At 40.8% G+C, this 12,373-nt stretch overlaps 1 protein-coding gene across 2 annotated transcripts in view; it reads left to right on the plus strand.

Moving 5' to 3' along the window:
* Positions 1 to 12,373, plus strand: part of MAP3K19 (mitogen-activated protein kinase kinase kinase 19) — a 71,544-nt gene that overhangs the window by 43,129 nt on the left and 16,042 nt on the right. For both annotated transcript variants that reach the window (XM_081142999.1, XM_081143000.1), the window contains one exon: positions 8,444 to 8,540. In XM_081142999.1, the coding sequence (XP_080999125.1) occupies positions 8,444 to 8,540 (97 nt within the window). The remainder of the gene's footprint in view (positions 1 to 8,443; positions 8,541 to 12,373) is intronic.

Below are 12,373 nucleotides of genomic sequence, written 5' to 3' on the forward strand. Positions count from 1 at the left end.
GGAAGGGAGAGGGCCAGAGAGATAGAAACATCAATGATAAGAGTCATTGATTCGCTGCCTCCTGCACACACCCCACTGGGGATCAAGCCCGCAACCCGGGCATGTGCCCTGACCAGGAATTGAACCTCAGTCTCCTGGATCCTAGGTCGATGCTCATCCACTGAGCCATGCCAGCCGAGCTCATTGTAGTTTTAATTTGTATTTCCCTAATGACCAATGCTGAACATTTTCTCATATGTTTATTTGCTATCAGCATTGATTGTCTAAGTCTTCCGTCCATTTTCTAATTGGATTATTAATTTTCTTACTGTTGGGTTTAGAGAATTCTTTATATATTCTGAATATATGATTCACAAATATTTTCTGCTCATCAGTAGAAAAACTTGGCTTCCTTATTCACCCTTTTTAAAAACTGATTTTTATTTTTCTATTAAAGTTGATGTACAATAGTGTATTAGTTTCAGGTGTACATCCCAGGGATTAGACATTTATATAACTTAGATGAAGTGATCACTCCAATAAATCAAGTACCCATTAGACACCATACATAGTTACTAGAGTATTATTGACTATATTTCCTATGCTGTACTTTACATCCCCGTGACTCTTTATAACTGGCAGTTTATACTTTTTAATCTCTCCCCCTTTTTCACTCGTCCTTCCTAGGCCCCCCATCTTGCAACCATCAAAATATTCTCTATATCTGTGAGTCTGTTTTAGGTCTGCTTGTTCATTTATTTTGGTTTTTAGATTCCACATATAAGTGAAATCATATGGTATTTGTCTTTCTCTGTCTGCCCTATTTTACTCAGCACACTACCCTCTAGGTTCATCCATGTTGTTGCAGATGGCAAGATTTCTTTTTTTTATGGCTGAGTCATATTTTATTGTATATATACAATATATCTTTATCCATTCATCTATTGATGGACACTTATGTTGCTTCCATATCTTGGCTATTGTAAATAATGATGAAGTGAACATAGGGATCCAGATGTCTTTTCAATTTAGTGTTTTGGGTTTCTTTGAATAAATAAACAGAAGTATAATTGTTGGGTTCTTTTTTATCTTTTGTTATAGCCTTTGTTTTAAAGTCTATTTTGTCTGGCATAAGTATTGCTATTCCAGATTATTTCCCCCCCCCATAAATATCACTTCCCATCCCTCTACTTTCAGTCTGCGTATGTCTTTTGATCTGAAGTGAGTCTCTTGTAGACAGCATATGTAAGAATCTTGTTTGTTATCCATTTAGCCGCCCTATGTCTTTTGATTGGAGCATTTAATCCATTTACATTTAAAGCAATTGTTGACAGATATGTATTTATTGCCATTTTATTGTTCATATTTTTAAAATCTTTTTCCCCCTTATTCTGTTTAAAGAATACCCTTTAACATTTCTTATAATACTGGTCTGGTGGTAATAAACTCCTTTAGCTTTTTCTTGTCTGAGAAGCTCTATATATGTCTTTTGGTTCTAAATGATAGCTTTGCTGGGTAAAGTAACCTTGATTGTAAGTCCTTGTTTTTCATCATTTTGATTATTTCATGTCAATCCCTTCTGGCCTGTAAAGTTTCCATTGAGAAATCAGCTGACAACTTTATGGAAGCTCCCTTGTAGGTAACTAACTGCTTTTCTTTTGCTGCTTTTAAGATTCTCTCTTTGCCTTTAACCTTTGGCATTTTAATTATGATGTGTCTTGGTGTGGCCCTCTTTGGGTTCCTCTTGTTTGGGACTCTGTGTTTCCTGGACTTGTATGTCTACTTTCTTCACTAGGTTGAGGAAGTTTTCCATCATCATTTTTTCAAATAGGTTTTCAATTTCTTGCTCTCTTTCTTCTCTTTTTGGCACCCCCGTGATACAAATATTGATATGCTTGAAGTCCCAGAGGCTCCTTATACTATTTTTACTTTATTTGGATTCTTTTTTTCTTTTTGCTGTTCTGATTGTGTATTTCCTGCTTTCTTATCTTCCAAACCACTGACTTGATCCTCTGCTTTATCTACTGTTGATTCCCTGTAATGTATTCTTCATTTTATTTATTGTATTATTTATTTCTGACTAGTTCTTTATTTTTCCTTAATCCTCACCCAAAGATACATTCACTAATTTTATCTTAGTTATTTTAAAAATATGTTTTTATTGAGTTTTTAGAGAGAGAGGAATGGGAGAGGGAGAGATAGAAACACTGATGAGAGAGAAACATCAACATCGATCAGCTGCCTCCTGCACACTTCCTACTGGGGATCGATCCTGCAACCTGAGCATGTGCCCTGACCAGGAATCAAACCAGTGGCTTCTTGGTACATGGGTAGATGCTCAACCACTGAGCCACACCAGCTGGACCATTCACTGATTTTAGAGAGAGGAAAGGAGAGAGAGAGAGAGAAAGAAACATTGATCAGCTGTCTCTTGTACATACCCCAACTATGGACCAAATCTGCAACCTAGGCATGTGCCCTGACCAGGAATCGAACCTGAGACTTTTTGGTGCATGGGATGATGCTCCAACTAATGAGCTACCTGGCCAGTGCTCTTTTTTATATTTTCTACCGCCATTTTTATGTTTCCTATCTTTTTGTTGAAGTTCTAAGTTCATCTACTTTTTCCCTAAGTTCCTTGAGCATCATTATAACCATTATTTTGAACTCTATACCTGGTAGTTTGCTTTCCTCTGTTTCATTTAGGTCTTTTTCTGGAGATTTCTCCTATTCTGTAATTTGGGACCTGTTTCTTTGTATCCTCATTTTGGCAACCTCTCTGTGTTTGTTTCTATGTATTAGGTAGAGCTGCTATGTCTCCTGGTCCTGGCAGAGAGACTTTACACCATAAGTGTCCTGTAAGGCCCAGTGGGTCAGACTCCCCAGTCATCTGAGCTGGGAACGCCAGGTGTGCCCCCACACCCTGTGTGGGCTGTGTATATTCTTCTGGTGTAGTTGCGACTTGATTGTTGTTGGCCCATCACTGGGAGAAATTGACCTCCATGCACCCAGGCAATTGGCTGTGAGGACCGACTGTGACTACAGTGGTGGAGCTGCTGTGCAAGGGCCGACCCCACAGATAGGACTTGCTTCAGTTGGGCTTTGGCGCTTGCTGAGTCCGCCCCTTGAGTCTGTTGTTCATGGAGGTAGTTGAGTTGTAATCCCGCATGGTCTGAAGCTCTTGCCCTGGTGCTCCCCACGTGGTGTAGGCCAAGGCCAGCCACTGCCTGTGCCCTCCCTGGGCCACCTGGCATGAGCTACAGAGCAATATACAGATGGCTGCTACTTGTGCTGGGCTTGAAGATACCCAGGAGAGGCCAAGCTTCAAACCGAGGCTCGGGGGCTAGCGCCACAATTGCTGGGCCTGGGGCCCCCTAGTGAGAGGCACGGGTCATGCAGAGGCCGGATGCTGCTTGTTTGGGGTTTGTGAACCTTTATGAGATCTTAGGAAGGTTCATAGCATGAACCAAGACAGGCCGTTTGTATGGAAAAACCACTGGAAATGGCTTGGTTGGGCCTGCAATTGGGCGAGGTTTTAGGGGACCAGCAGGGCAGGGTGAATAGTGTGAACCAGGTTGATGAAGACTCAGATATAGCACCTGTCAGCTCTGTTGGGGGATGGTTCAGCAAAGGAACAATGGCTTCTGACAGCACTTCTGTTTGGGATAAAACTGCCTCTCCAAATCTTATCCCAAAGCCAGACAATTCAGTTCCTCCCTGTATGTCCCTGGTGCCCCAGGCCTGGAGCTAGTGAGTCTGAGTAAGCCTGTGTGGGGGCCCTTTAAACGGAACACAGGGGACTCCAGCAGCCCTCTTTCCACTCAGCGACAATCCCTACTGGTCTTTACAGCCAGAAGTTATGAGGACTTCTCTTCCTGGTACTGGAACCCTGGCTGGAGGCCTGGTATAGGCCGGGACCCCGGGATCCTCAGCAGGGACCTCTGCAGCCGAGATATCCCTCTGGATTTTTATCCATCACACGTGGGTGTGGGATCAGCCTGTTTCACATTTCTGCCCCTCCTAACAGTTTCAGTGGCTTCTTTTTTATATCTTTAGTTAAACGACTTCTGTTCAGCGATTCCAGGTGTTTCTGAGTGATGGTTGTTCTGTCGGTTAGTTGTAAGTTTGATGTGGTTGTGGGAGGATGCAAGTATTCCATTTACCTACACCACCATCTTGACCCTTTTAACAGGTCTTTTATGGAACAGAAGTTTTTAATTTTGATGAAAACGAATTTATCTATATCTTTATGGGTCTTAATTTTTTGCTGCTGTTGTTAATCCTTACCCAAGGATACTTTTTCTATTAATTTTTAGAGAGAGTGGAAGGAGGGTAGAAAGAGAGAGAGAAAGAGAGAGAGAAATATTGATGCGAGAGAGACACATCGATTGGTTGCCTCTGCATGTGCCCCAAGCCACAACCAGGGCTGGGTATCAAACCTGCAACCCAGGTATGTGCCCTTGACTGAGAATTGAACCCATGATCCTTTGGCCCACGGGCCGATGCTCTAACCACTGAGCAACACTGGCTAGAGCTGGAGACATTTTTGATGTCACAACCAGGGCGGAGGTGCTACTGGCATCCAGTGGGTAGAGGTAGGGGATGCTGCTAAACATCCTGCAATACACAGGGGAGGCCCGCACAGCAAAGAACTATCCAGCCACAAATGTCAATAGTGCTGAGGCTGAGAAACCCTGCTTTGCAGTGGATTTTGTCACAACACTGTAACAGTTGTGTTGTTTTTGGTTACTAATACAACATAGTAATCGAAATAAAATACCTGGAGACCAATCTTTAGAGTGAGTGTCATGGATTAGAAATTGATTAACAAAACACATTTACTTTAAAAGCGTTATGGTATATTTAAGCAATTTTCTTTTTGAAAAGGCAAAAAAATCCCTTCATATTAATACCAGTTTTTTGGTGCAACTTTAAAATATTTGTTGAACTTTCCCTCTATAGTTTTTCTTGTTATGGTTGAAGTAACTTTGCACTCATTTCTGAGAGAGAAGCAGGACCCTTTCACTGTTGAATCTGCCTTTTCTTCCCTAGCGCTTTCTCTAGAGTTTCAATTGCAAAACCGAAGGTCATCCATCACTTCTTTTCTTTGAATGAAAGCTCTCTTTTCTTTTTGGTTGCCTGCAATAGGTTTTTATAGTTGACAAATATAAGCAGCTGCCTTGCTTGCAGGATTGTCCCCAGAGGCTCTTTATAGACTCTCCCAGTCTTTTCTCATCTCAGAAGAATCTTCTTTCCAAATTTAATTATGTATGATTTCTATGCCTTTTTCTCTCCTGTCTGTTTAGCATTCTGCTGCTCGTAGATGAGAATGCTGCCCTATTTCTGGTCTATTGTCACCACCTGCATTATTGTCAGTGGTTTCTGAAATTCATTTGTGTCTGGGATGTGCTACGCTAACATTTTCTCTCCACTCACGACCGAGTGTCATTATTTAAATTCCCTTCCTTGTGACACCTGAGCACATGTTAAAGTCTTTCAGATTTAGCATTCTGAAAGGAATTAGAAAATTCTGAGCTGTTTCCGTATGAGTCTTCATTTCCATGACAGCCTTCGGGGTGGATATCATTCTCTGCATCCTTTTGTTTGTGATGCTTATGGTTTTTCAGTTTATTCTAAAAAGACATTCTTGTCAGCCACTGGTAGGTAACACACATCTCTTATTCTTTCCTGTGCAAAACTTATAAATTAGGTTTGAGTATCCATCTTTATTGATTTCAGAGAGAGGAAGGGAGAGGGAGAGAGAGAGATGGGAACATCAATGATGAGAATCATTGACCGGCTGCCTCCTGCACGCCGCCTGCTGGGGACTGAGCCCGCAACCCGGGCATGTGCCCTGACCGGGAATCAAACCCCGATTGCCTGGATCCTAGGTCAATGCTCAAGCGATGAGCCACACCGGCCAGGCTTGAGCACCCTTTCTCTGAATTTTGCTCATTGTTATTTTCTTTCCTTTCTGGTTTTTGTTGAGATTCTTTGTTTTGAAGTTTTCATGGTAGCAAGAAAGCGGAGTTGTTAAGAGGTCTGGAACCAGACTTCAGAGTCTGGGTGTGAATCCCGGCTCTACCACTGGCCAGCTATGTGACCTTGGATAAGTAACTAAACTCCTCTGGGCCTTGCTGTGAAAAGGGGAAAATAGTTCCTGCCTTTAGAAATGTTGTGAGCATTAAGTTAGCTACTATATGTGGGGTGCAGAGAACAGGGTCAGCACTGTGTAAGTCAATACTAGTTATCGCTATGGATTTAGTAGGGAGGTGTTCCCATACTCTGCATCTTCCAACTTTTCCTAAAGGACCAACTAATGAATGAACGGAGCAGTTGAAGCTGACATTAATCAACATAGAAGCCTGGTGTGAGAACCAGTTGTATTTTTAACACTTCCAAATAAGGACTGCTATTTTCCAAAGCTTAACATAAAAATTTCATTGAATCATTGTAATTATGCGAAGTGGTAGGAATACATTTTGAGGTCTCATGGAGTGTTGTTTGACTAAGGATCTGAACAAAAGCTATATATACTAAAAAAAAATTCAGTGGTCAATAGGCATCTGAAACTATCTCTGACTTTTCAGCTAATCAAAGTATGAACATTTAAACAACAATAAGACAACCAATTCTATGTATTACATCACTATGAAAAGTGATGGTAACTGATAAGGGGAAGATGGAATGGAACACACCCGTGCACAGCTGGTGAAGCTTTACTTTTAAAGCTTTGTGTGTAAAAAAGCCTTAAAATTTTTCCTACTCTTTGGATCTATAATTCCATATCTAGGAATCTACTCTAAAGAAATAATGCAAAATTAGGGTATTAATTACAAAGATATTCACAGCACTATGTGTAATAGTGGAGAATTAAAAACTGCCTAATAAACATTATAGAGCTTATGTCGTAAGACTCATGGGACTTACGAAGTACTGCTATGACCCTCTGATAGTACTTGGTGAGGGAAAGAAATTTTAAATTGCTGTGTAATTTATGCTTATATTAAGATATAAAATTATACGATGTAACTCTATATTTAAATTCTTAGGAAAAAGACAAAGGAAATATAATTGTTAACAATGTTTTAAAATGTTAATAACAGTTAACAATGTTTGCTTTTCATTTGTAGGATTATAGGTGATTTTTTCTCTTGCTTTAAAAAAAAAAGTATTTTGTATTTCCATACATTCTAAAAAGAGGACACCCCCTCCCCTTTGTAATTGGATTGGAGGAAGAAGAAATTTGCCAGATAGTGGTAGAATTTTTGAAATGCAGAGGAGGGTGAGCATGAAATTGATAACAGTCTAGGATCAGGGTGAACCAGTCCAGGTCTCCCATCTGCCAGTGACAACCAGGACAGTCTGAGTGGGTACCTAACCTTTGCTGGAAAGTAGAAAATACTTTTAAAAGCATGACTTGCTGCATAAAGGTAAGCTATGACAACTAAGTTAGTATGATTGAATACCTAAAATATTGTTAATGGCAGTATAAATGAGGGTTTTAATTTTATTATTTTCTATGATAATTAAAATGAACAAAGTGGGGAAAAAAAAAAAGATTCCCATGCTCTCTCTTGGCAGAGGCTTTGAGGTAGACTACTTGCTGGTCCAACAGGCATCTGCATTTCGGGCAAAGACTTTTCATCCAACAGTCTCCTTAAATAGTCGGTCACCCACATCAGAGAAGCCAGAGAGCTCATTGTAATACGCTGCTTGGGATGGGATATTGTAACTGCCACTTGCACCTGTCACTGTTCTAGTCATTAAAAGGGGCAAAACCACCAGCAACAACTTCTAATGAAGGAACCTATCAACAACAATGAATTCCAATAAGAAAGCATTTCTTCTTTAAAGAGTTTTTTATAAATCAAGTTGGTTCACAGCCATGTTTTTCGGCATAATGACTACTTTCTGGAGGGTAAAAAGGAAATTTGAGAGGTTGTGTGCCATGATTTTATCAGGAGTCTGGCAGAATGAAACTTTAATCAGCTTTGCTGCCTCCTTTCGGGCTAGGGCCCTATCTGTAGCTTCCATATGGGGCAGGGATTTCCACCCTCAGCATCTGTAAATGATGCCTCAAGGAGGCACATGGAAAAGATCCTGTTCCGTTGGGGTTGCTCACTGTGACTGTGGCCAAAAGATTCTTTCCAGTTACCCGCCCAGATAGACTTTGTGGCAGCTTAGAAGCCTGGGTGTCGACATGATAAATTATAAAATATTGAATTTCTATGTGTCTATGTGATTTCAGCTTTAATCTTCATTTTTGATTATGCAATTAATCACGTCCACGTCTGGGTGCTCTGGAGGCAGATACTCTCCCATTATTTTAGTCCTAAATACTTTATCCAATTTAAAAGGAATCCACAGTGTGAAACTTTAGCCTAGAAAAGTCAACATTCACTCTGCCAAAAAATAAAAGGAGCACACTGAACAACCGAGTTCCTACTTTATGATATTTCAGGAGTTTGATCAAGACGATGACTGCAGTCCTTCCATCTTGGTTACCGAAGGAGGAGATTGGAGCGGCGATGGACGAGATTGGCAACCCAGGACAGAAGGTATCTCGGATAATGTGGGTTATTTGGATTTCTCCCTCATTTCAGAAGTGCTCCATGCAGAACTTTGGAAACACAGAAAAGCACAAAGAGAATGAAAAGCCATTCATAATTCTACCCTTTGGTCCACTCGAATTAGCGAGTCTTGTCCACTTGCTTTGTCAAAGCGAGCATCCCTCGGGTGTCCCTTCTCCTTGTTCTACCCCACGCCATCTCAGCCAGCCATTTTCTGCCCCTTTCCTTTTATTTGGTAATATTTCTCCCGCCCCTGCCCCGCCCCATGTCTTTCCTCACAGAATCCTCCATCAGCAACAAGGATCTGTTCCCTTTCATTTGGCCATCCGCTGCTGTCCCAGAGCTCCCGCCTTGAGGGGAAGATGGGGAACTGAACAAGGCCGTAAAGCTCCAAGTCTCAGTCTTTTATTCTATGAGGCCATAAGTCTGGAATTTCCCAGAACAATGACCCATTCCAAATATGTTGCCCTGTCATATCTATAAGTGTCCTTGCGTTGAACAGACCACGAAGTATTCGCAAATTTTCACTTGAGAAAATAGTCACCATAGCATCACATTTGTCTATCCCAATCACCTATAAACTTCTTAAATTAAATGTTTATTCAAACTGCTGCAGTTTCCGGCTTCCATTTCTAACACTGCCGGGAAGCCGCCCCCTTGGATGTCTTTTTCCTCTCGTCCTGGGACCCTCCCTCCCTGCAGCAGCGCTAGTCAAGCTGCGGTGTCTCCTCCGGCCCCTTATGCAATGCTGCCCTCTGCTGGGCAGCCTTCTCAGCCTCACTCGGAATCTCCTTTCCCCAGGCTGCAAATAATTTAGCAACATTTAAAATTACTCACACCATGAACCCTGAAAGGCCTAATAAAAATAAACAAATCCTGGTCCCCTTCCAAGCAGTCCTTGAGGTTGGCCTTTGACTTTCAAAGATTCAAAGCCAAGTTCTCAGATGCCCAGTTGTATCCCAATCACCTTCCAAGTGGTTACATAATTCATTTATTGGGCTCAGTTTGAAGATGACTTGCCACTTGAGGGGCTAGCAATTCTTTTTAAATCGATTTGCAGTATTTCACGTTTTCATGTAGGAGCCATGGCACTTATTCAGCATCTCCACGAAGCTCTTGTGGCTTTAAGCTTTAGTAACTTGGAGTATGAAAAGAAACATTTATGTTTTTAAATTTTCTTCTCATAGTTGATAAAGTCTTCAGTTGAGCTAGTTACTCTTTTCGGTCACAAAGTCTAAAATAAAAATGTTTGGGGCATTGTTGTGGGTCACATTCATCTTAAATATTAGTACATCTCTTTAAATCCCATTTATGTGTTGTTTCTAACATACTCCAAGTGGTTAATGTTGAAAGTGCTTCCACGCTTTATGAAGACCTTATGCATATACCATCAGACTATTTATTCTGTTGTAGATATATACACACTTAATCATTTAGTTTATATCTGCTTGTCTATTGCAGTATTCTATGAAAAGGGGAGCATCACTAAAATACACACAAATATTAATCTCCATGTTTGGATCATTCCCACAGACTTTAACAACTAAGTATTCCCGCACCATGCATTTGCTTTATTATAGGCTTTTACAGATGGTGGTGTGTAAAATACAATTTATAGATTCCAACAAAGATTCCCTCATCTCTTTCCTTTGTATAAAAATCTTGCATTCCTCAATCACCTGTTTTCCCAGAACATAACAGATACAAACCTTGTAGACTGGAAATAAAGTGTGTAAAATTGCTCTTTTCATGAGTAATAAGAACTTATTTCCTGAAATTACTGGGCTTAATTTTTTTTTAAAAGATTTTTATTGATCGTTAGAGAGAGAGGAAGGGAAAGTGGGAAAGAGAGAGAAACATCAGTGTTTTTGATCAGCTGCCTCCTGCATGCTTCCTACCAGGGATCCCACCCGAAACCTGGGCACGTGCCCTGACCGAGAACTGAACCAGCAACCTTTTGGTGCACAGGACAACACCCAACCAACTGAGCCACAGAGCCAGGCCTTAATTATTTTATTTTATTTTTTATTTTTACTATAGTGTATATCCATCAGGATTCTTAGTTGCAGATAACAGAATCTACTGGAGGTCGGTTAAAAAGGAAGTTTTAAAAGATATTAGAAAGTTCATAGACCATTGAAAAGCCAAAGGAGAAGAGCAGACTGTAGGTTGGATTTTCAGAAAGAATTCTTATAATTACATCTCAAAACCAGCTGCTACTGACCCCCGATCATGCTGCTTCTGCCACGACCAGGGAGCTCCGTCTGCAGCAACCTTAGACTCTCTGCCGCACCGCATCAGCAAAGGGATGCCTGCACCTTATCTTTTTTCATGTAACTCACGTGAACCTGTCTCTCAAGTTATTTTTCTGAACTGTAGTGGCAAAGGAGACTGGAAAATGCAGTTTTTGAAAATTCTTTGTTGAGATTTATGATTTAGGAAATTGTCAAAACATGGCGTGGTTATAAAAATATTTTGAACCTTGATGCCCATCAATTTAAACAGAACAAGCAGAAAAACACAGGAACATGAGACTTTTCAGGAGAAAATAATTTTTCTTTATTGAATGAAGTAGGCTGGGCCAATTTAAAATTTTCATTTTAATAATGGCTTTAACATTACAAATTAGCAATCATTTTCAGGCTTTACGAAGGCCTTTTTTCCATTTTTGAGAAGATTATGTTTCTGCCTACGTGTAAATGTTGCCTTTTAGTTTCTCTACTATAACATTTTTCTGGTGGGGTTAATTTACACCTTCTCATGTGGGGAGATGCATTCAGAAAGGAGCAAGTGTTTTGTTTTCACCTATGACGGTGCGTCATCTTTCCTGGCCCACTGGGCAGGTTCAGAGGCTCCCAGACCACTCTCAGCATTCAAGGGACAAAAGAGAGAACACACTTGTATATTCCCAGCTGATTTCAGAGTCAGCACATTTTATAATTTCTTTTCCCATTTAGGGCCAACAATTTAGGATGGGCTCATTGGCATTTTTTAAGTACATATTTTTTATTGATTGATTTTAGAGAGAAGGGAAGAAAGAGGAGAGAGAGAGATGTGTTGTTCCACTTGTTTATGCATCATTGGTTGATTCTTGTTTGTGCCGTGACCCGGGATAGAACCCGAACCCGTGGCGTCCTGGGATGACGCTCTAACCAACTGAGCTACCTGGCCAGGGCTCGGCCCATCAGCTTTTAACAACTTCTTTAAAAGCGGGTATTTCTTATACTTACTACTGTATCTTTGTTCTTTGGTGTGGAAAAGAAATCAACCAATAAACAGACTTTTTAAACACATTAAATGTGGTTAAAAACATTCTGGTTTTATTAGTCCTCAGTTGCTGTAAAGATACAGTCATCCTTAAGAGCATGTCCTCGTGAAGACACTGCACCCTCCGTAGCAAAGAACTAACCGCACCTTGCTTTGTCCAGGACATCCTTTCAGTGCAGACAGCGACTGGGAATGGCTGCTGCGTGTTTTTCTTACACTAACACATCAGCTCGGTGTTTGCCCTCTGGGCCGATTACAGAAATGTTATAAAAGACATCCCTCTTGCTTTCAAGTACAAGGGTGGCTCTGGGCATGTCACACAGCCTCGTGGGTATCCGATTCTCCGTTTCTCAAATGGAGGGCTCCGATCAGATGGCCTCTAAGTTCTCTCCAGCTCTTTGCAGTAATTCCAAGCCTCTCATTTTGTGTTCACTTAGTGCGGTGATAGGAACTTTGAAAGTTTTTTAAACAAAACCACTCCAGAGAGACTTCATTTTTAGTGACACGTCATCATGGTGCCACAAAATATAATACTGAATAACAAAGATAGCAAA

This window comes from Miniopterus schreibersii, assembly GCF_964146895.1.
Source record: "Miniopterus schreibersii genome assembly, chromosome: 7".
In the NCBI taxonomy this organism is placed as follows: domain Eukaryota; kingdom Metazoa; phylum Chordata; class Mammalia; order Chiroptera; family Miniopteridae; genus Miniopterus; species Miniopterus schreibersii.